Source organism: Phaethon aethereus, assembly GCF_964289735.1.
Source record: "Phaethon aethereus genome assembly, chromosome: 9".
Classification (NCBI taxonomy): Eukaryota; Metazoa; Chordata; class Aves; order Phaethontiformes; family Phaethontidae; genus Phaethon; species Phaethon aethereus.
In genome coordinates, this window is record NC_138585.1 from 23,572,257 (window position 1) to 23,593,877 (window position 21,621).

Here is a 21,621-nt window from a genome sequence, read left to right on the forward strand (position 1 = left end):
ACTTGCATTTCTCCGATAGATACACCACAAAATGGCTTTCATAATACAAACTGAATGCTGGATCAAATCTCTAAATAATAAGTAGCAGTTAAAGTAAATGGTTTGCTTTATTTGTAAATTATGTACAGAATACATTATCTTTTTTTTTTTTAATTATGATGGAGCAGGAGAAAGAAAACAGCCATAATTTCCAAGCGGTGCTGCTTCCTTCACCTGCTGGAGATGACATCTTTCTCTGAACCAGATGTACAAAACCAGTTTGGATTTCCTCAGTTGCTGGCACACAGTCTGGAGAAACGGAGAACACTGCAGCCAAATTCAGCATTACCTGCTTTTGATATTTTCAGCAAAATACTTCTGCTAAAACTAGTTTTCTTAGGGAAGTTTTCACAACCTTTTGAAAATAAACTCAAGAAAAATGTCAAGAAAGCTGTGGGCTAAGAAGGGCTTTACTTAACTAGCTATCAAACGAGTATAACTAGGAGTAATCTGAGATTTGGTCATCCAATTTTTACCTGTTTTACAAAAGCAAGTTTGAGAAGCTAAACTAATCGACCAGTTATGCAAGTACCAGAAAACTATATTTTTCAGTATGTTTGAGGACAATCTGGGCAATCTATCAATCAATAGAAAACTTGTCAGATTGATAAAACTTCTGCAAATGGGTATTAATGATTAACATAGTACCAAGTAATCAAGTTAATGGTTAAACAAATGAAGGAACTAGATGTAAAACTATTTGGTAACATGTATATTTCAGCAAACAAAGATGCTACTGTATGGTTTGTGTTTTGGTGATCAGCCAACAAAGAAAATCCAACCATTTGCACATACTCAGTCCCAAACCCACAGTGAGTTATGATTTTTCATGTGAAGGCCTACTTTCGGTGTCTTCCTCCTCTTCCTCTTCACAATCTCCTTCATCTGTTTGCTGTTCCAGTTCCTCTTTTGTGATCATTTCAAAGTCGTTTCCATTTCCACTACTGTGCTGGGACCTGTCGTCTTCACGCCTGTCACTGTCAGTGTCTGAATGTCGCTCTCCTCCTGAGCCATCTGTTCCCGAGTTCCTCGTTGCCTCTGTTTTCCCATCGTCTTCTTCCTTCTTCTCACTATCCGATTTCTCCTCGCTGTCGTATTTTTGCTGCTTTTTGGATTCTGATTTTTCCTCTTTCTTTAAGTCTGCTTTTGGTCCTTTGTATTCGTGTGTGTACAGGGGCCTGAAGGAGTCAATGAATCCCACGTCTGCTGTAAGATTCGGCAGGAACCAGAAGTGATGCCTTCCTCCAGTGATGAGCCAGATGATAAGGAAAAGGATGCAGCGAGCTGTATTTAAAAAAAAAAAAAGGGGTATTTTGGGTTTTATATTATAAACATCCACACTGTACAACTATGGTGTGAGAAATATTCACTATTAACAGCCACCCTGGGGCAGGGAGAGGGGTGACCTGGGAGAAAGTCTCTCCCTCTGCAATAGCACTGTGGAATAGTTTGTTCTTACCACGCCTCCCACACACAGTAACCACGTATCTAAGCTATGGTTTAGCTCTTCCTCCCCTTCGCTGAAGAAATACAAGCCGAAAGAAACCTTAAAATCCTGTTCACACCATTCTCACTACTGACTCTGTTCCTATGTACAGTTCTGCGGTTTATTTGCACCTCCCACCCGCCCCCCCCCCCCCCGTTTTTTTAAAGGGAGGCAGTAAACAAACCTCCACTGTACAGGAAACACAAAGGGGTGACACAATCCGTGCTTGCTTGCTTTCTGTGGCACAGCTCTGACACCCAGTGGGCACGAGGGAAGTACAGACACGGAATTGGCCTGGCTGTTGCTAACGTCATGCTGGGAAGTGAGACGGTCACACACCTCAGACCACATCTAAGAACAAGTCCGCATCTCTGCCTGATAAAGTGAAGACAACTGACACTTACCAACGGCAAGGAGAAGAATACTGGCGACAAAACAGCCTGCACCTACACTGAGGTAATAAACACCAACGCGCATTTCTGCTGGCCAGAGCGGGAACAGAGTTGCAGCTATAACAGCAATCACTAAACAGAAAGATAAGGAGACAAGCATGAGAAGCATGGTCAGTTTTTCCTGGTACACCTATAAAGGTTCTAGGCTTACCATTTACTCCAGGTACCGGCTTAGCATAGAATGAGTTACTGACAGTATTTTAGGCCTTGACTAAAACCTTGTCTAGTCCCACTGCTCCTGTTGCACACTGGGAAGACAGACGCCACATTCAGCAACTCGAAGTGACTGTGCAACAGAGGCGAGAGAGCACCTCTGAGGAGAAGGCAGGGCAAACGGGGGAGCAGGGAGCTGCCTACAATCAGAGCAGCAGGGAACGGGCGCAACGAGCTGGGTGGAGGTGATGGTGGCCCCACGGACTGGTCAAAGGCCTGAATACAGCCCCAAGGGATGACACAGGCTCTTGGGAAAGGCAGGTCTCTCAGGGCGAGGAAGCTGGAAAGTACAGGTCAAGGGTGTTAGACTAGCAGTACAATGATCTGCCTGCTCACTGATGTCAGTTAACATCAATACTAATTTAGATTAGAAAAATAAACTGATAGGGCTTATCCTCCACAAATACAAGTTCTATGGTCAGAAAGGTATCATTCGTAGTTTAAAATAATTCCTTTAGCATCTTTCACATTTTTATATAAAACTCACATTTCCCTACTGGGCAACTTACTCGTTAGCTTAAAGCAACGGAAATAAAGAGCTTGCAAACTTGCGCAAGTTCAGACATTTGCTAAAGCACATTTCAGGTTTGGTTTTCTTTGTTTCACACATGTAGCTCCTCCATCCTGAGATCAAAATTCATATAATATGATCGGTATCAAATCATGCTGAAACCGAAGAGCAAAAGCTTTGTCCAGAAAAAAGACAAACCCCCCCGAAGACAGACAGGCCCCTTGATACTACGCCTACATTTACGATGCGCTCACTAGTATCTACTCACCGAGTACAAGTCCCATGGCAAAAGTTTTAAAGTGAACAGGGTCATAGATCCACACATATACCTACAATAGAAATAATCTTGTTTACACTTGGAAAACAAGCTCTCTGATAAATGATTTAATTTCTTCTCTCATCCAAATGCCTACTGCCATGCTGCAATGCTCGGTGCTGAACAAATGGCCCTGTGGTCAGTACCGTATCAGGGTGGAGGAGCAGGGAGAGGGGCCGCGTATCCCTACTTTGAACAGGACTTGAAACAGGTTTCTGCCAGTGAAAGAAGTGCCAAAGGAGACCAAGCACGGCAGGGCTGTGCGCCTGCACACCCACGCTGGCTGCCCTGGCTGTGCGCCGACTATTATCGGAGCCTCACGGCAGGAGGTCTAGGACAGCGCCACGCTGCTGAGGCAGGGCAGAACGCAGAGCTGGGCAGCGCGCTGGTTGGGCTGCAGGCTTCCAGCCAGGAGGGGAAGAAGGAAGGGAAGGAGTTTCCATACTGTGTAAGAAAACCAATGGACATTGCAGGCTGGATCTCTCAAACAATTACTTCATGGAAGAAGTTGTACCCAGAGCAACTTACAGGTGATCTAAAATGCTGGGGAAAACAATAAGACAGGAAAACTGACGGGGAAATGAAAGATTCAGGAGTATCACTGAATCACAGTTTGCTTTGTATCTTTCATTATTCATTAATGTTATACAGCACGAAGCCAAAAAACTTCTGTAAAGAAAAAATTTCTCAGGTCCACCACATGGAAACAAAAAGTACTTCTAGCTTTGAAAAGATTCCCTTAAGAGAAAGAAAAAGCCTGACTGAACATATGGAACAAAGCAACCAGCTGAAATGCTCAATTCATCTTAAGTCCCATTTGATGGCCTCAGATAAGCATAGCTGTACCCCGTGTTCCACACTGCACTGTTATCTAAATGTCTACAGTTGCAACACTACCGAATGTTTGTGCGAGAACCGTGGATCCATTTGAATCAGATTTGCTAAGCCATATTAAAAAAAACCCAAAAGTTTCTTGGTAAAGCACAGAACTTTCTGAACTAGAAAAATGGTATTTTTTTTGTTTGTTTTTCTTGCCAAACTACCCAGTTTGAATCTTAGCTACTGTTAACTATGAAAAGAAGCTGCTGGTTACTAGAAACCAGCAAACCCTCACAGCAAATGCGTGGACATGAACTACCAGGGGGCACCTTAGAGGCAGTAATCCAGTTTTGCAGTGTGATGCAACCTAATATTCCACTGCACAGTATCACAGAATCATTCAGGTTGGAAAAGACCTCTAAGATCATAAAGTCCAACCATCAATTCAACACCACCATGCCCCCTAAACCATGTCCTGGAGTGCCACATCTACAAGTTTTTTGAATACTTCCAGTGATGGTGACTCCACCACCTCCCTGGGCAGCCTGTTCCAATGTTTGACCATTCTCTCAGTAAAGAAATTTTTCCCAACATCCAGTCTAATCCTCCCCTGGTGCAACTTGAGGCCATTTCCTCTCGTTCTATCACTGCTTACTTGGGAGAAGAGACCAATACCCACCTCACTACAACCCCCTTTCAGGTAGTTGCAGAGAGCGATGAGGTCTCCCCTCAGCCTCCTCTTCTCCAGACTGAACAACCCCAGTTCCCTCAGCCGCTCCCCATATGACACGTGCTCCAGACCCCTCACCAGCTTCGTTGCCCTTCTCTGGACACGCTCCAGCACCTCAATGTCCTTCTTGTAGTGAGAGGCCGAAAACTGAACACGGGATTCGAAGTGCGGCCTCACCAGTGCCAAGTACAGGGGGACGATCACCTCGCTAGTCCTGCCAGCCACACTATTTCTGATACAGGCCAGGATGCTGATGGTGCTACTTCTCACAGGGCATGAAAGGTGTGTAGCTCTCCTGCCAGTCAACTGTTCTGTGAGCCCAAACTGAAGCTCACATAATGGTTTGGGTTGGAACGGACCTTTAAAGGCCATCCAGTCCAACCCCCTGCAGTAAGCAGGGACATCTTCAACTAGATCAGGTTGCTCAGAGCCCCATCCAACCTGACCTGGAATGTTTCCAGGGATGGGGCATCTACCACCTCCCTGGGCAACCTGGCCCAGGGTTTCACCACCCTCACTGTGAAAAACTTCTTCCTTAGATCTAGTCTAAATCTGCCCTCTTTTAGTTTAAAACCATTACCCCTTGTCCTACTGCAACAGGCCCTGCTAAACGGTCTGTCCCCATCTTTCTTAATAAGCCTCCTTTAAGCATTGCCAGGCTGCACTAACGTCTCCCTGGAGCCTTCTCTGCTCCAGGCTTAACAACCCCAAATCTTTCAGCCTGTCCTCACAGGAGAGGGGTTCCATCCATCTGAGCATTTTGGTGGCCTCCTCTGGACCTGCTCCAACAGGTCCATGTCTTTTCTGTGTTGAGGGCTCCAGAGCTGGATGCAGCACTGCTGGTGAGGTCTCACCAGAGTGGAGCAAAGGGGCAGAATCACCTCCCTTGATCGTAACTGGTGACTGGGCAATAAGATAGTGTGTCATATTCAGTGTTTATAAGTGAAAAATAATGAAGAAAAGGGAAAAAACAGCTGTAATGTAAATCACAAGGGTTGGCTCTAAATTAGCTACTACTTAACAAAAAAGATCTTGGGAGTTGCAGTTCTTATAAAATGTCTGCTCATTAATAAACAAAAAAGTAAACAATGTTAAGACAAAAGCAAATACTGTTAATAGTGCAAATACAGCACTGCACCCTCATTCTGAATGCTGCATGCCTTTCTGGTTACTCCATGTAAAAGACAACAGGGAGGATCAGAGGTAACTGTCATTCTCTGTGAAGTGGGATGAAAGAGAGCAAGGCAGGTGGTAAAAGAACTGACTGAGTAAAACAAGAGAAACATAACAGAAGTACTTTTTCCACACAAGTGATTTATTTACAGCATTCACTGCTATATGCTTTATAATCAGAGGTATACGAGAATCTTAAGGGAGGTTCCAGTACAGCGACGCACAGCATCAACACAGAGCACAGTATAATTTTGCTGAAGTAAAGACTTACCACTTATCCCAAAGCTTAAAAGCACAAATATGACTCTGTACATTACAGAGCTCTTAAGGATTTAAATTCTTTGTCTTCCAGGAGAGCAAAGTACAGAGAAGTATTTAAGACCACAGTTTCAGTGGTAAAGCCAGGATGAGAATTCAGGAATGCCTAAGCATCGCTCAGATCACAAAGTCAGGCAGCCTCTGGACTGCAGGTATTTTTTTATTTCCCCTCCTGTGATTGAACATCATGTTCTAAAAGGCCTGTGTTTTGTGTAGCCATATTGCAGCATGATGACAGCCATAGGATAATTTGGGTTGGAAGAGACCTCGGGAGGTGTTTGGTCCACCCTCCTGTTCAAAGCGGGGTCAGTTGGGAGGCCTGCCTAGGTCACTCTCGCAGTACTTAAAGGGGGCTTATAAGAAAGATTGGGACAGACTTTTTAGCAGATCCTGTTGCAATAGGACAAGGGGTAATGGTTTTAAACTAAAAGAGGGCAGATTTCGACTAGATCTAAGGAAGAAATTTTTCACAGTGAGGGTGGTGAAACCCCGGCCCAGGTTGCCCAGAGAGGTGGTAGGTGCCCCATCTCTGGAGACATTCCAGGTCAGGCTGGACGGGGCTCTGAGCAACCTGCTCTAGTTGAAGATGTTGCTGCTCACTGCAAGGGAGTTGGACTAGATGACCTTTAAAGGTCCCTTCCAACCCAAACCATTCTGTGATTCTATTCAGGGCCTTTCCCAGTGCAGTCTGGAAAGCCTCTGAGCACGGAGGCCTGCTCCAACACCCCAGTGCGCCCTGAGGACAAATACCTCGCCTCACGGCCACTAACACTACCACTGGCAATTAAGTTTTCTTTTAGATTTTTTTTTAAGTTACCATCCTACATTTATCCCCCTCTCATCTCCTTGCAAATAACTAAAGATCTGATGTTTCAGTATCAGCTGTCACATTGCCATTAATTTTTCTTTCAACAGGGCAAGAAAGAGTCTGCAGAAATCCAGTAAATTAAGCTATTACCTGACAATAGTTCACTGACACTAAAAGTTAGAAAGTACCCATAAATCTTACCTCATTTCCATCCAAGAAAACTTGGTCTTCATGTGGCTCAAGTTTAAATTTCCTCTTAGTTTCTTTTTTCTTGGGTGTTCCTGGGGTCTCATCCTGAGGACAAACAGAAATTATATATATATTAAAAAAATAAAAAATATTAAGAGGGTCTTAAGTTCTAATATTTGAATATATTGAGACTGGTAGCTTTTCACAAACTTAAGATCATGTTCAACTTTTTTTTTTTTTTTTTAAATGAACATGCTTTATTTCTTCCTGTTCTCATTTATTACCAACTGTGTACCTGAAAAAAAAAGGAAAATTGTAAGGAAAGGGAAATTTTATTTTTAGTTAATGTCTAAGGACTAGACTATGACTTCAGGGTTACATTAGGGCTTTAAATGCATAGCAAAGCTCTGCTGATATTAACAGAAAGTCTGCACAAAGATCAAAATCACTAACTTCATTAGAACTATTTGGTCCCTGCGTGCCCTATATATCACATGGGTGTCCTTGCAGAATCAGTTTCCACCTGTTCATTCTCTACCCTCCTCGGTCTCTTCTTCAGTCTTGTGCTTCCTCTTCCATGCCTCTCATTTCCTTTTCGTTGCTTGAAATTAACTTTCTAATTTTTGTCCTGTATTGTTGTTCCGAGTTACTACCCACTAGCTTATATAATCTACTAAAATACCAGTTCAATAATTAATTATTAGTTTAAAAATTAACATTACATTTAATAATGTAACACTCCAGATGACAGGGAACTGGAGGAGCTCGTAACTTTCATAATCAGCATTTTAAAGCACCTCAAGAGTTTAGTTATCTTACACTGGCTTCTATGTTTAGAGTGCCAGAACAACTGTTTTGTTTGTGTCAGCCATATAGCTTTCTTCTGAGATTTAGACCTTTGTACACGTAGACTATAGCTCTCACTAAATGTGCCACTGGTCTACTAAATGTGCCATTATGGCACTGAGGAGTGTCTGAATGCAAATAACTTTTGAGCATGGTCCTACCAACTAACTCTCACTGGATTCATATCATTGTATGTAGAAGAAAAAACACATCCCGTCATCAAGTTCCTCCTGGAAATTCCTAACAATTTAGTTTAGGAATTCTGTTCTGCTAATAAAAGAAATCAGGAATGAAAACATGAAGACACATATGAAAACCTGTACACTAATAAAAGTTTCAACTTTAAAGAAACCAAAGCAGAAGCCAGTGCACACTAGGCATTACACAGATTAGTAATGGAGCTGCCATATACAACAACAGCCCACTATTACAGACCTGTTTACAAGCACCAAGTACGAAGTATTACATTCCAAACTCTCTTACTAGCAAACATTGCAAAATTGTTTTTGTTTTACATGTGCAGTTGCACTGTTTTGAGATGTTTGGTCCCATGCACGTGTCACTCTATGCTAAGGTATGCTTGTACAAAGCATCATTGCCCGCTGCAGCTGAACACAAGTAGGTTTTGATTAACTCAGTCCACACTGGAAGACAATGAGGTACACAGAGGCCCAACTGCAGCGTCTTTTTTGACCTAGATCAAAATCAGAACAACTCCAAAGTTTAAAAAAAACCCCCACAACAACCCAACATATTTCAGATATGAAAACAGGCAAAAAAAGGTATGTCACATTTTAGAACAACCAACCGTACTGTTAAGACTACATTGGCTTAACAATCAGTTAATGTATTCTCTTTTACAGGTTTGTCTCTTCTCTTGCAGATAGTACTTACCTTCTTACACTCCTCTTTTTCACCATCCTTTTTCTTTTCCTTTTCTTTCTCCTTCTTAGTTTTTTCATCTTTGCCACTTTCTTTCTTGCTCTTTTTCTCCTCTTCTTTCCCACTCTCAGCCTTTCCTTTTTCCTTTTCTTTCTTTGTATCCTTATCAGGTTTCATTTTCATCACTTTTAATGCACGATGAAAGAACTGTTTTTTCAGGAGTCTTAAAATGAAAAAAGTTAAATGATACATTTAAGTGTGGCTGTGATAATAATACTTACATGCAGTTATGTTATTAGATACCATTCTAGATTGTCTATCTAATATAATCATGAATAGCAAGACTGAAAGTCAGAGGTCACCATCATCTGCTCTATTAACAAATAAATACACCAGACCTAATTATCCTGTCTCTCACCTATTTGGCTTTTTTTTTTTTTTTTAGTATCTGTTCAAAACTGGGTAAAAAACATACTTTTCTGGGGCAGCATTTTGCATAGATATAAATGAATACGCAAGACGTAGGATGGAGGAAGCCACCAGGTCAATTTATTTATCACTCCCATTAATACAACTCCATCCAATATTTATTTTCATGTTCATGTCAATATATTTCATAGCAAAAATAAGAAAGTGGACATATGGCTTATCAAGTTCCTTTGTAAGAGATGCACAATGAGTAAAATCACCCTGTTGGAACTGTGGTACATCTGCAAGCATTCCAACCATGGCAGCTACAAACACACCTTAGAGCAAGTATGTATTTGGCCAGCAGGGCACTGGGCAGTAGTATTTAGTAGTCTGATGGTTGTCACCAGTAGGTAATGTCCTTGAAAGGATCACAGCCAGATTCAGAACAGGAAAAGCAGGGCAGAATACTGCTCCTCAGACTGAGAGCAAGCAGTGGGGTGTGAAATCCGAGCACCCGCTCACACTGAAAAGCCTGGTCCTATGCTTCAGGTAGATAAGATTTGTCCTTGGTTTCTTTCACCTCTTGCTGCAGACCAAATCCTAATGCTGGACTGCTTGTTGAATTAGGAAAACTCACTAAAGAGAAGTCATTCTACCAATTAACCTCATGTGCATGCTGACTATCGAGCGGCTGTTTCTGGTATACGAAAAAAACAACTTTCTTCAGACAGTTGTTGACATGGATTCTCTTTCTAGTAACAGAAAATCAGTTGTTTGAGAGAAACTACTTTACTTCACAGATGGAAGTTTAGGGGGCTCAGGTATTAAGCAGCCCACAGGACAGGTCTAGCCTGCAGGACAGCTCTTTCACTTGCAGGAGCTACCTCTGTCTCTGGTGGAATATAAAAAGATGGGACTGTGCAAGACCTACTGCCATGAGTATGGAGCCATGGTATCAGTGTGGCCAACAGCCAGGTCCTCAAGTGGGACAGACCTTTGCTTCACTAATGAAATCCAGACTGCCTGCTAATTCCTGACCTGTTAGCCCTCTACAGATCTGCTGAACAAGGCATTATTGATGTAGCTTATTTGTGACAAATCCCCTCAAAAGAAAACTCACTGAACTTAGATCAATATATAAGTGTACTGAAAGACCTTATGTACTGGAACAGTGTTATGAATTCACTTTGGTAACTTGTTTTAAATATGCAACTGATTAGTGCAATTGACCCAGGATGAAGGAGCAGGATCTGGTATTTGTTTTTTGTTTGACAGGGCAGGTAAAACAAGCAATAGCCACCCCAGGAGAGTTTAGGTACTTGGTTTTAGTGTGAATAAGAACCTAAGCAGCCTCTTCATACTGAAGGGATTATTTCTGTATTAACATATTCCTCCATCCCTTCTAAAAGGCAAAGGAAGTAGACTGTGCTAACGTTTAAAACTCCAAAAACAGCTTCAGTGGCCAAAGGTGGCCTTAGCATTATTAGCAATATAGAAGTGAGCAAGAGAAACCAAACTGCAGACATGGTATGGTGCCAAATGGATCATCAGGGCACCAAATGATACTGGTGGTAAAAATCAGTGCCAGAAAACACAGGCTTGAACTGATTTTCTTTGCACACTACACATGCATTCTTTAGGCTGCTGGACCTGAGGACTTAACCAACTGTCATCTCATCCAGTGTTTTAGTAACTGAAGAGCAAATGCACAGGCTCTTACCTCAGTCCAAAGACTCTGGAAGGGAAAATATTTTTCTGCTTGCATTAAAATAACTTTTTTTTCCTAAACTTTCTCGAAGTAATCAGCAAATGGATTAAAGTTCAAACATCGAATCAGCCCTGCCTCAACCCTGGAACCGGGAGGGGGAAAAAGCTCATCTTTCTGAATGGCCAGAAAAAAAAAAAAGACTAAATATTAGCCATTTTCTTCATTTCTAAGTAGCTTTCGCAGAGCTCTCCAAGTGTAGACAGTCCTCCTAACCCTATGTGTCTGCCCCAAATGAGGTATAGTCAGAATATGCCATTCACCTAAACAAAGCACGTAAGAGTACACTAAGCAGCAGGGAGATACCATTTGAGAAGCCTAAAATGAACCTCAAAGTCCAGCTTCTGCCATGATGGCAGACGAGGTCCACAGGAAGGAGACATTTGAGAGCTGTAACCCTACTAACTTAAAAGAACTATAAAATTTAGGAAAATCATTTTGTTCATCTTGCTGCCCAAAGCAGCATAATGAAAGCACGAGAGAGTTTTGAGAACAAAGATGAAGAAACTCCATTGTTTCCACCCCCAAACACAGTAATAAAAATACAATCACCATTTTTACATGAAAGCACAAAGATTTTAGAATGCACAAAGCCTACGTAAAATTGGTTCCTAAACAACTAAGACATCTTGACAACTATACTCATTCATAACAGGGATGAATTAGGCTAGGTCATACCTGTTGCAGTAATCAACTACAGACTCTCGGGTTGTAAACAAAGCCTCTTCTCCTTTCTTTGCCTTTGCCCATTTAGAATCCAGGAGGCAATCCACAGCTTTTGAGGCTAGATGGAAAAATGGGATTAAAAGTACATTAAAATTAATGACATTTCTTTTAACATTTAGTCTACATTCCTTGAACCAAACGAGCCAGTCAGTCAGTTCTGGTGATGGTCCACATTTTCTCAATCTTTAAAGCAAGACTAGCCACTATTCTGAAATACAGCACTCTTGACAACTAATCACAGAGTGAAAAGTTTATTGTCTTTACTTCAGGCTGGTAAGATTAATTTTACAGCTATTTAATGCCTAGGTAAGATTTCAAAACCAAACTTATCAAAAGATCAGTACTTATTAGAGAAACCACTAATAATAAAAACAAAACAGGCCCCCCTCCTCCCAAGCACAATGCTAGAAGAACAAAGTTTCATTCTCTGGTTAAAAGTAATCCTACCAATAAAATAATCAACTCGATGGCCCATCATGTTGGTGGATTTTGTTGGGCAGTTGAAACGTAAGTATTTAGCAACAGCCTTCTCCTCTTTGAACGGCTCACCGACCTCCTACAATAGTAAAAGTACAAAATTAACACAGTTTTAAACACATGGGAAAGACACTCATTTGGGCTCAAAAATCAAAGTCCTCATTATTTTATGGCAATATATAAATAACAAATAAAATGTAAAAGATGTGAAAATAGGTCAAGTGATTTCTCCCAAGAACTTTCTGTCTACGTAAAGCAAAAAAGTATTCCTTACGAACTCCACTAACAGCTCTGTAAAAAGAGCAAACTAAACGAGGAACTAAGGGCACATGGAAAGCTGCTTAAGGCACACAAGCTTGGATGAAAACAGTTGTGAAGCTGAGAGCAAAGAAAAACAACAGACTGAGGAATGAGCATGTATGAAATGACAGCAATGCAGGCATATTGACAGAATACAAAGCAGATTGAATTTCATGTGAAAGAGGTGAAAACCATGTTGAAAAGAAGTTGAAAGATTTGGCTAGAAAATTTCACTGCATGACTACAAAATTACTTCAACCTCAGAGTACCATTGAGGAGATTCTTACAACCTAGAGATGAGGAACATCACCATGAAGCACAGCAGGATGACATACATGAATGTCAAAACAGCTGTTTAGGAAAAGGTAGCCCTTAGTCTGCACGCATTCATCAATTCTGTACATTTATCATTTTCCAGAGAGGTAGCAGAATTCAAAGGTTTGTAAGACAGAAGGATGGAGACAGGCATTTTCACTGTGCAAAATTAAGACCTAATATTTGTAAGCAGGAAAGGAAGACCCTTCTAATGTTCCCGCTTCACAAAAACATACCTGAAACAAAACACATGGCATATTACACTTGACTCATGCAAACTTCCTCAAGAATTCCTTTCTGTAAGAGTGCTTTTAATCAGTAAGGCTTAATTCTCCAAATCCCCTTGCTACTCGCAGATCAAGAACAGAGAAACACTGGGACATCTTTTCAGACGGCCAGTACCTTTTCTGTACCTATTCTTCTCGTGGTGGCCAAAGAAATCAATTGCAGAAGCCACAAAACAGATTGGATTCTAAATATTACTGTAAATCACCAAAGATTCTATTTAAAGACATTATATTTTTAAAGGTCAATAAACACACACAACCTCCACTACCACTTTTAAGATGTGTAATCATAATATCGCAAGAGGCATGTTAAGTGGAAATGCAAGGTCAAATAGATGTTGTTACACCAGAATAAAAGCTTCAGATGGTGAGAGTTGTTAATTTTCAACAGTTTGCACAGCTAACTTTCAAAATCAACTGGTTAATGAATTAACCTTCTAAATGGGATTGTTGCTTTTCCTATCTGAGGACAATTTTAAAGAGAAAAATATAGACATAAGATACCCAAATGACCAAAAGCACTCCGTAGTTTGTTAGTTCTAAGATTACTGACCTTTTTTTAAAGCCTAAATTCTTTACGTGTATACAGAAATATGCTCTCATACTCACCAGTTACAGTTTTAAAAACATGTGCCTAAATTAAGCCAGATGATCCTAACAGTCGTCATATAGATTAACTTAACTCTTTCTCCATGTTCAGTCCTTTTTTTTTTTCCCCCAATTTTAAAAATCTGTGTAACTCATGGAAAACTATTCACTAACTGACAGTGCATGTATGCACATAATTTACATACTGTGGTTGGGTGTCCCCTTATATGGTACAGTTGTACCAGTAATTGTAAATCACTGATGATACTACCAAGTTTGGTACCAAAACAGGTCTGGTTTAGTAACAACAAAATGAGTTACAATGCATTTAAAGAAAATGAGTGAATGTGTACCATCGTTATCGTATGGCATGTGTGCTAAGGTACCATGGAGACTGATGACTACATGCAGCAACTGAGCTTCAAAATAATGCTTTTTTAATCTTTCCTACCAGCAAATTAAACTTAGAACAACAACTCACAGGGCCAATGTTCTTCTTCACAGCACAGACTGTAAAACAGTCAGAGAAGCTACAGATATTCGCATCAGTGTTAATTCCTCTGCTAGGATTTTTTTGTTTCTTCGCAAAATATTTATGATTCTGATAGGTCATGTGATGCACTGTACAGGCAGTGGCTGGCACCAGGAGATTTTTTTTTATTCCTCCTTAATATCCATTGCTTTGTCCTTTTCTGTGGGATAGTTTCGTAACATCCCAAACAAAAAAAGCTTCCCTGTGAAAGGGACTGCCACAGTTTAACTGAGCTCATTCTGAGAGAGTTTCCCCTGCAATTTAAGCACCATTTTTCATCCTATTTTCATCCCTTTATTTGCAGAGCCAGGCCTCTGTTAACATATTAAAACAGATGACCGACAGAAAATAATATTACAATTTCATCATAAAATCAACAAAAATACTGAAAATTTCAGTATCCTAAGCACAACTTTTTAAAAGATGCAGTTCAACTGATCTTTATGTTCAGTTGTAAAAATACCCAAAGCCCAGGCATTTTAAGCCTCTTTATATGTTTATGAAAAGATTATACAAATGAATCAAGGGGCAGTTCTTAATAAAATATAAAGCTTTAAAACAGATGAGACAGCCTTAAAAAGTGTATGAACACTTTCTGATATTTAAAGTTTGCTTTTATAGGAAAGACAGAAAGATTCAAGAAACAGGCAATATATTTCTGGAATGTTGTAAATTGTCTTCTCAATTAAAATTCTATAATTAAACTGTTTTCAATTAATAAAAACAATAGGATAGTGTCAACCTTCCAAATCCTTCTGCTCTAGATTTTGTTTTAGACCCTTGCATCTACTTTAATTTTATATATCAAAAAATGCATGTTGTCACTAGACAGCATGTAAAATTTAGAGATTTATGAGCCCTGATATTTTACAAACTCTGGAAGAATGCCACTAAAAATAACTATCAAACCCAATTTCTTACTTATCTAGACAGAAGAACTCCATCTACAGGAAAAGCAGTGCTCAGTATACCTACTTACTAGAAATGCACTAACATTTTTAAATTTTTAAGAACAATTCTCAAGCATTACTATCAAAATTCATAAAACAATGCTGAGATTTTCAAACCCAGGCACCTTCCTGACCCACTGAAGTGAAAGGAAAACCCTAATCAAATTCACTTTTTACCATTATCTCCCAAATCAAAGAACAGCATCATGCATTCTGAACTTCCTTCAATACACTGATGCGGTTCCTAGGTAATTCAACCTCCAGCTGGGCCTGCAGCAGCAGAGGCCTGTATACATTAAAAATAAACATATCTGAACCGATCTACTGAAACTATTGTGTTCATGAGCTTCCTTCTCCCTCTCACCTCTACCTAAGTATGACTTATTCAGGTTCTCTTACTCCTTGGAACCACTCAATGGATGTCAAAAGGCCAGAGCATATTTGTGGTTTGAAATTTCACTCTTCCTTCTTTTTTTTGCCTTTGCATCACAGTTGCAAGACAACAGGCATGACCCAAGACAGGATGATCTCCTTCCACAACACTGTAATGTAAACAGGTTTTCTGGAAAATCAGAACAGACTAAATTATGACCCTCACTAATAAGACAAGTTTTTTCATGTGCAGACTAACGCCTTACAAGGATTTATCTTCCTCTGTTTTAAAGGGGTCATCAAAATGCCTTGATTTCAATAACATGAATATCTAGTTTATTTCTTTGCTCCTACACCTGAGAACTTAAGATTTTTCAGAACATCGTCCCTCACAGAAGACTTCTGAAGCCTAATAGTTTATACAGTTTTAGATAAGGAAAAGAAAAAATTTAAGCACATTTGTCATGTGCAGCCTGTTTTTCAAGCTGAGACGCTACATCAAAAATGACACTATGTCAACCCATGTTCCATTCCTCATACCTCTCCTCATATTAAGGACACAACAACTGCATTAGTGTTATCTTCTCTGAAGATGGTCTGAGCACATGAAAGCTTGGGCTGAACCACAAGATTATCTTTTTCCTTTCCCTGACTCTCAGGACCTTAGACTAGAAGACGGTCTGTGGCAGGAGAGTGGGGACTCCTCATCCATCTGTGGAGACATTTATACTTTGCCTAAAATAAATCAAGGTGCAGTAGGACAGAGAAAAAGCACACGAATTAGCTTAGATAGATCACTGGTTGGGAGTGGGTCAGGGGGAAACAAATACGTTAGGGTCTTAGGACTTGCTTTAAGAACGCCATCTATATTTGCCTCATTGATTAATAAACATAAAATTGTCCAACTCCTGCACTGATGACCAGTACATGGATTGCCTGAGGTCTCTTACAAGAAACTGTGGCAGAGCCATGCAGAGAAACCAGTTCTTCTGGATTACTGTGGCTGTCTGCTAGCCACAAGACATTAACTTTTCCTTACAGAAAAAGATAAAGATTTTTTTGTCCTATACATATCCTATAGAAACAAAGTATTTGTTTTCTTCCTTCTTTCTTTTCAGCCATCACTGATTTTTTTGAGCAAAGGCTGTAAACATACAGAGTTCTAAAGCACATGCCAAGGAAGCAATTTACAGTACTTTGAAGTTCTCTTCTAACCCTAGGCCAGTTGTTTCGACTTTTTCCCTTCCCACCTCCAAAAACATAACTCAGATTTTCAAAAGACAGTGATTCTTGTTTTACTAGCAAGTGGGGCTCCTACTTTTAATTCCTAGCTTTCTGTGCTTTTCCCCCCCTTGATCTTTGTTTCTTCCTCCTCTATCACCTGATACCACTCACTTTTGAAAAAGTTACTTAGCCACTCATTGTTATCATCCCACTCAGCTTTACTAGAATTTATGAGAAAATAAAGACAAATGGGCAAGCTGGATTAAAATCTGCATTACTGGAAAACCATTGCATTGTAATTTCCGAAGATCCCTTCCGTACTCTTCACAAAAAAACTGTAGATCAGGAAGCAACAATGCAGCTGTTCCACATTTTCCTTCCAGCAGAGCCCAGATCAAGACATGACAGAACTGTAGGCTACAACAGTTAATATTGACTAGTAGATGCCCACCAGGACAATCTCAAAGCTTGAATCCAGTGACTCAAGAGAAAAAAGTCGTCAACAAAGAAGGTACACATCATTAATGGCATGTACGTGGCATTGATGCCACCTCAGCCATCAATTTGCACTGAGACATTTGCTTAAGAACTGTTTTCTCTATTTATAACAACATTATTTATTTGCATTAACATTTCTAGAGTAGAGAAGACAGCACTAAGGGGCTACGCAAGTGATATTAATTGCAATGCAAAGATAAACAAAACTTCACATGGGCAGAATAAAACCGTGCACAATGGAATCCAGCCAGTACAATGTAATTAAAACTTAATGCCTACTTAACAGTCAAATTGCAGACCTGCCAACAAATTGCCACGTGTTGCCCAGCTGAATGCTGTCAAAGTAACCAACTATGAAGATTTTGTGTTTAAGCAGCTATTTCAGGATATGTATGGAACTGTATTTTTTTTTCCAAGAGATGAAATGGCTTTGATCAGGTCACTGGAGTAACAGGTGTTCAAAGACATCCCCCATCTTCTGTCTAAAAGAAAAGATACTAAGCTAGCCATTCGACAACATATGTTGCTTTTCTTTTAGTAAGTTCTTTATATACAGAAAGCGTTCTTGATTTCAGAAATTTGAATCCTGTGGGGGCCCACTGGCTCGAGCAATCTGCATCCTACAGACCAGTCTCGGTTCACTACTGCATGTCTGAAGTAATCTCCATGTTAATTACAGTTAAACTACAATCAGGAATGACACTTTGAAAACTTTACCTGTAAAACACCTTTACTCAAACTCCTGAAGTCAAGATTTCTGCATCTTCCATAACTTTGAGCGTGTTGCCGGAGGAAGAGCCTAAGCTGTGCAATACAGATTAGGCAATGGGTCTTTTTATGAAAATGCATTCTGTAACACACATCCTTCCTGTTACTACTGCCGATGGAAAACGCAAAAAGTAGGCTTGACAGAACTTTGAACTATTTTACTGAGACTTTTTTCATGTCTCATCTCATGCTAAGCTAGCTGACCTAACTACCATGATTCCAAACTTGATAGTAGACATAAAATCCTATAAAAATTATTCAGAACCCAGTTTCTGTACATACAGTATTTGTAATTGAACTGTATTACATCAGCCTCTTCCACAGCTAAATAGACCATCTCCTGCTAAGAACCTTACTCTTGTCAAGAAATACAGCTCTACTTAATGACAACAGGGTATTCAAACGTCAGACTTGCATACAGTCTGATAAATAGTCTCTTTATTAAGGGGTACAGATGACCCTAAAATAAGTACACACTTCTAAAGCACTTGAAATGCCTACAAATAAACATTCCACACTTCATTTTAAAAGAAGAAACTTGCAGCATTATCCTGAAACATGATCATCTTACTATAACTATGCCAATAAAGTTAAAAAAGCTTAAAAAAACCCCCACACAAAACAAAACCAACTACCAAGAAAAGTATGTTTTTGTTTTATTCACTGACCAATTAAGAACACCCTCTGGGCATTCAACAGTATTCTTTGTTCCTCGTCTTGCCTTTCCATTGTTGTTGACATACACTGGGGAACTACAAAGACACAACAGACATTTATCTGCATAATTATATCACAAATTTAGGCCACAATCTTAAACCTTAAGTGTTAACACACATCCATCGATTTAATTGCTAACAATCCGGGAAATACTTTTACTGCAAAGTGGCTGGCATGTGCTTAAGTGCTTGCAAGACCACAGACTTGAGTAGTAAACATTAAATTACATTTAATTTGGTTTTGATGGATGCTTTATCGAGCTGGTGTCATCCTTGGTAAGGGACAGTCTATGATGATTAAGAAAAGAGCATAATTCTGTAATGTTTTATGATAATTCACTGAATGTCTGTGATTTATAAGGCTTGTTTAACAAGATTCTGATTAATTACTCTTTGAATTCCACCCCTCCTCCCCCAGTAATTTAAATTAAAAGGGAAAAAAGGAACCATTACAATCTCCATCTTCTTGGGGGAAGGGAAAGTGGGCTGGGAAGGGAAAGGAAGAGAAAGGAGAGAGGTCAGCCAAGCAGAAGGATGACATATGAAGTGTACGTTGTTGAAGGGCTCTATGATTCCTCTTGTTAATATTATCTCCACATAACAGCAGAGCAAGAAATCAAAAAACAAACATTACTTAGGGTTAGGGTTAATAACATGTAACAGCAACAAGCATTACAGCAACTGATACTGTAACTATGCCCAAAACATGCACTAAAAAACTCCGTAAAACTCACTGTTAGAATTACATATTGGAAAGTCCAGACTTCCAGGTAAGTGAAAATACCTCAGGAGCCTTAATTTTGCATTTAAGTGTACCATCTAATTATCACGACATTTTATCATCATCTCAAAGCTGATTAGGTCTATTTTTAGAGGCAGTTGTTTGTTTACGTTTTCTAAAAACAAATATCCTTTCCTCACCACATCATTTCCTGGCTGGGGCACGTTTGTTTTTAAGATGCTTATACCATCTGCCCTATGTCTATTGCTTACGAATCACTGGAACGGACACGCTCTGGGCGAAGGTGGGTGCTCGCCTGGGCATTCTGAACGTTCTTCTTACCTCACGGAACTATTGTTCGACATTGGTAACGCGTGAGATCCTAAGTATAACATGGCGATTAAAACCAAGTAACCGCTCGAAATCTCACGCTCTGGTCACCGAGAAAGACGATGTACTTTTGAGGACGCAGACCCGAAAGGACTGCACGGCCGGACCAGCGGGATGTCCCGCCGGCCGCCCCTCAGCCCTCTACCGCGGCGGGCTCCAGCTTTTCTTAATATTTACTAGGATTTACGAATTTGCTAGAAAATTCTGAGGAAAACCTGTCGCCCGGTGCCAGCCCGGGCTTTTACCGAGCTCCACCGAGCTCCGGTGCGGCGCTCCTCCCCACGCTCCCGGCACCTACGGGGCTCCCGCTGTCCCGGCGGCGGCCGCGACGGGGTCGCTTCCCTCAGCTCCTCGCAACGGCGCGGCGTCGGGGCGGGGAGGCCGCAGAAGCAGGGGGGAAGCCACTCTGAGGGGCCGCGAGGCCGCCCGGTGGAGCCGGGCCGCCCTGAGGACTGGGAGGGGGAGCTGCCGCCTGGGGAGGGGGCGCGGGCCGGGAGGGAGGGAGAGGCTCGGCTACCTGGATCCGCTTCCTGTGCCTCCGCCGCTCCGCCATGTTGTCCCCGTCTGCTCCGCCGGTGACGTGGGCCGGGGGGTGGGGGCGGTGGCGGCCTCGCGAGAGGAGGCGGGAGCCGGCGGAGGGGCGGGAAGGCTGCGCCCCCTCGGCCCTTCACCGCGGCCGGCGCCTCAGCCCCCGTGCCGGAGGGTGGTGGGCTCTGAGGGAAAGCCGGCTCGCAGGATCCCTGCCCTGGCTCTCCGCTCTGGTGGGCCGCCCCGGTTCAGAGGCATCGCGAGCCGAGGCGCCGGGCTGGGCCCCCGTCGGGCTGTCAGTCCCCTCTGCAGCAGATTAGTTAATGAGAAACTCCCCGCGGGGGGAGATGCAGCCTCTCCTGCTCCTGTGCCCGGGCCTCACCCCGCGCTGCTCAGGCCCCAGCGTCTAAAGTCCAACTGCCAAATCGCTACCGAGGCCTGTCGCCGCCCGGTTCCCTCGCAGGCAGCCGGGGTGTGCGTCGGGGCCTACCCAAGGCAGGAGGCAGCAACCCAGCCGTGTCCTGGCCACCTTCACCCCCAGGCTGGGCCCATCGGCGCTCAGAGGGGCCACTTGGTATCTGAAGAGGTAGCCCATCCCGCCAGAATAAAGGTGCTCCAGCTCTTTGGCAGTAAAAATCTATGTTCAGTTTTGATAGTCCTAAACATGATGCTAGGCCTTAAAGACCCTTGACGTAACAGGCCTTTGTTAGTTGTTACCTATTTAAACATGCTCTGATTGCATGGACCTCCTTGTATACCTACAGAATTAGATTCAGGAAACAGCCTATATAGAGAAACGTGGCCGTTTGTCGGAGGTTGTCCTGCATGCTTTCACCATGAGGTCACTCAATTTAGCAAAGCATATAATGGTTTATCCTGGCTCCATGTTTCCAAACCACACCCTGGCACTTTGAGATGGAAAAGTATGTGCAGTGCTGTATCATCTTGTCCAGTCCTTTCAAATCTTGTTGCCCCTTCCTGTTCCTGTGATTTTTGGAACCTCTCAGATTGAAAACTAGGTAATTAAAAACCTAAAATTGTTTCCAGCAGCATATTTACCCCTGAGTCACTGTGCCAATTTTTGTGCTTTTTCTGTTATGACATCTTTTCTTTTGAATGTTTTTCTCTTGCTGTTGCTGGGCAGAAAATCTATACAAGTTACAAATTAAGCTGACTGGCTGCAGACTGAATGAACTATAAAAGTATAATTCCAAAGATAAATCGTAGGTATAGGGAATTAAAGTTTTTATAGTTACAACAAAACAAAGCCT

The 21,621-nt window shown here is 41.5% G+C and overlaps 1 protein-coding gene across 1 annotated transcript; it reads right to left on the bottom strand.

Annotated features, from left to right (window-relative positions):
• Positions 1–856: 856 nt before the first annotated feature.
• SEC62 (SEC62 homolog, preprotein translocation factor) lies at positions 857–20,375 on the bottom strand (the record flags this gene model as incomplete). Its single annotated transcript, XM_082003888.1, has 8 exons — positions 857–1,323; positions 1,930–2,049; positions 2,970–3,030; positions 7,067–7,159; positions 8,795–9,005; positions 11,637–11,742; positions 12,132–12,240; positions 20,340–20,375. 8 exons carry the CDS (start codon positions 20,373–20,375, stop codon positions 857–859), a joined length of 1,203 nt encoding a protein of 400 aa, XP_081860014.1.
• Between the last annotated feature and the right edge of the window lie 1,246 nt (positions 20,376–21,621).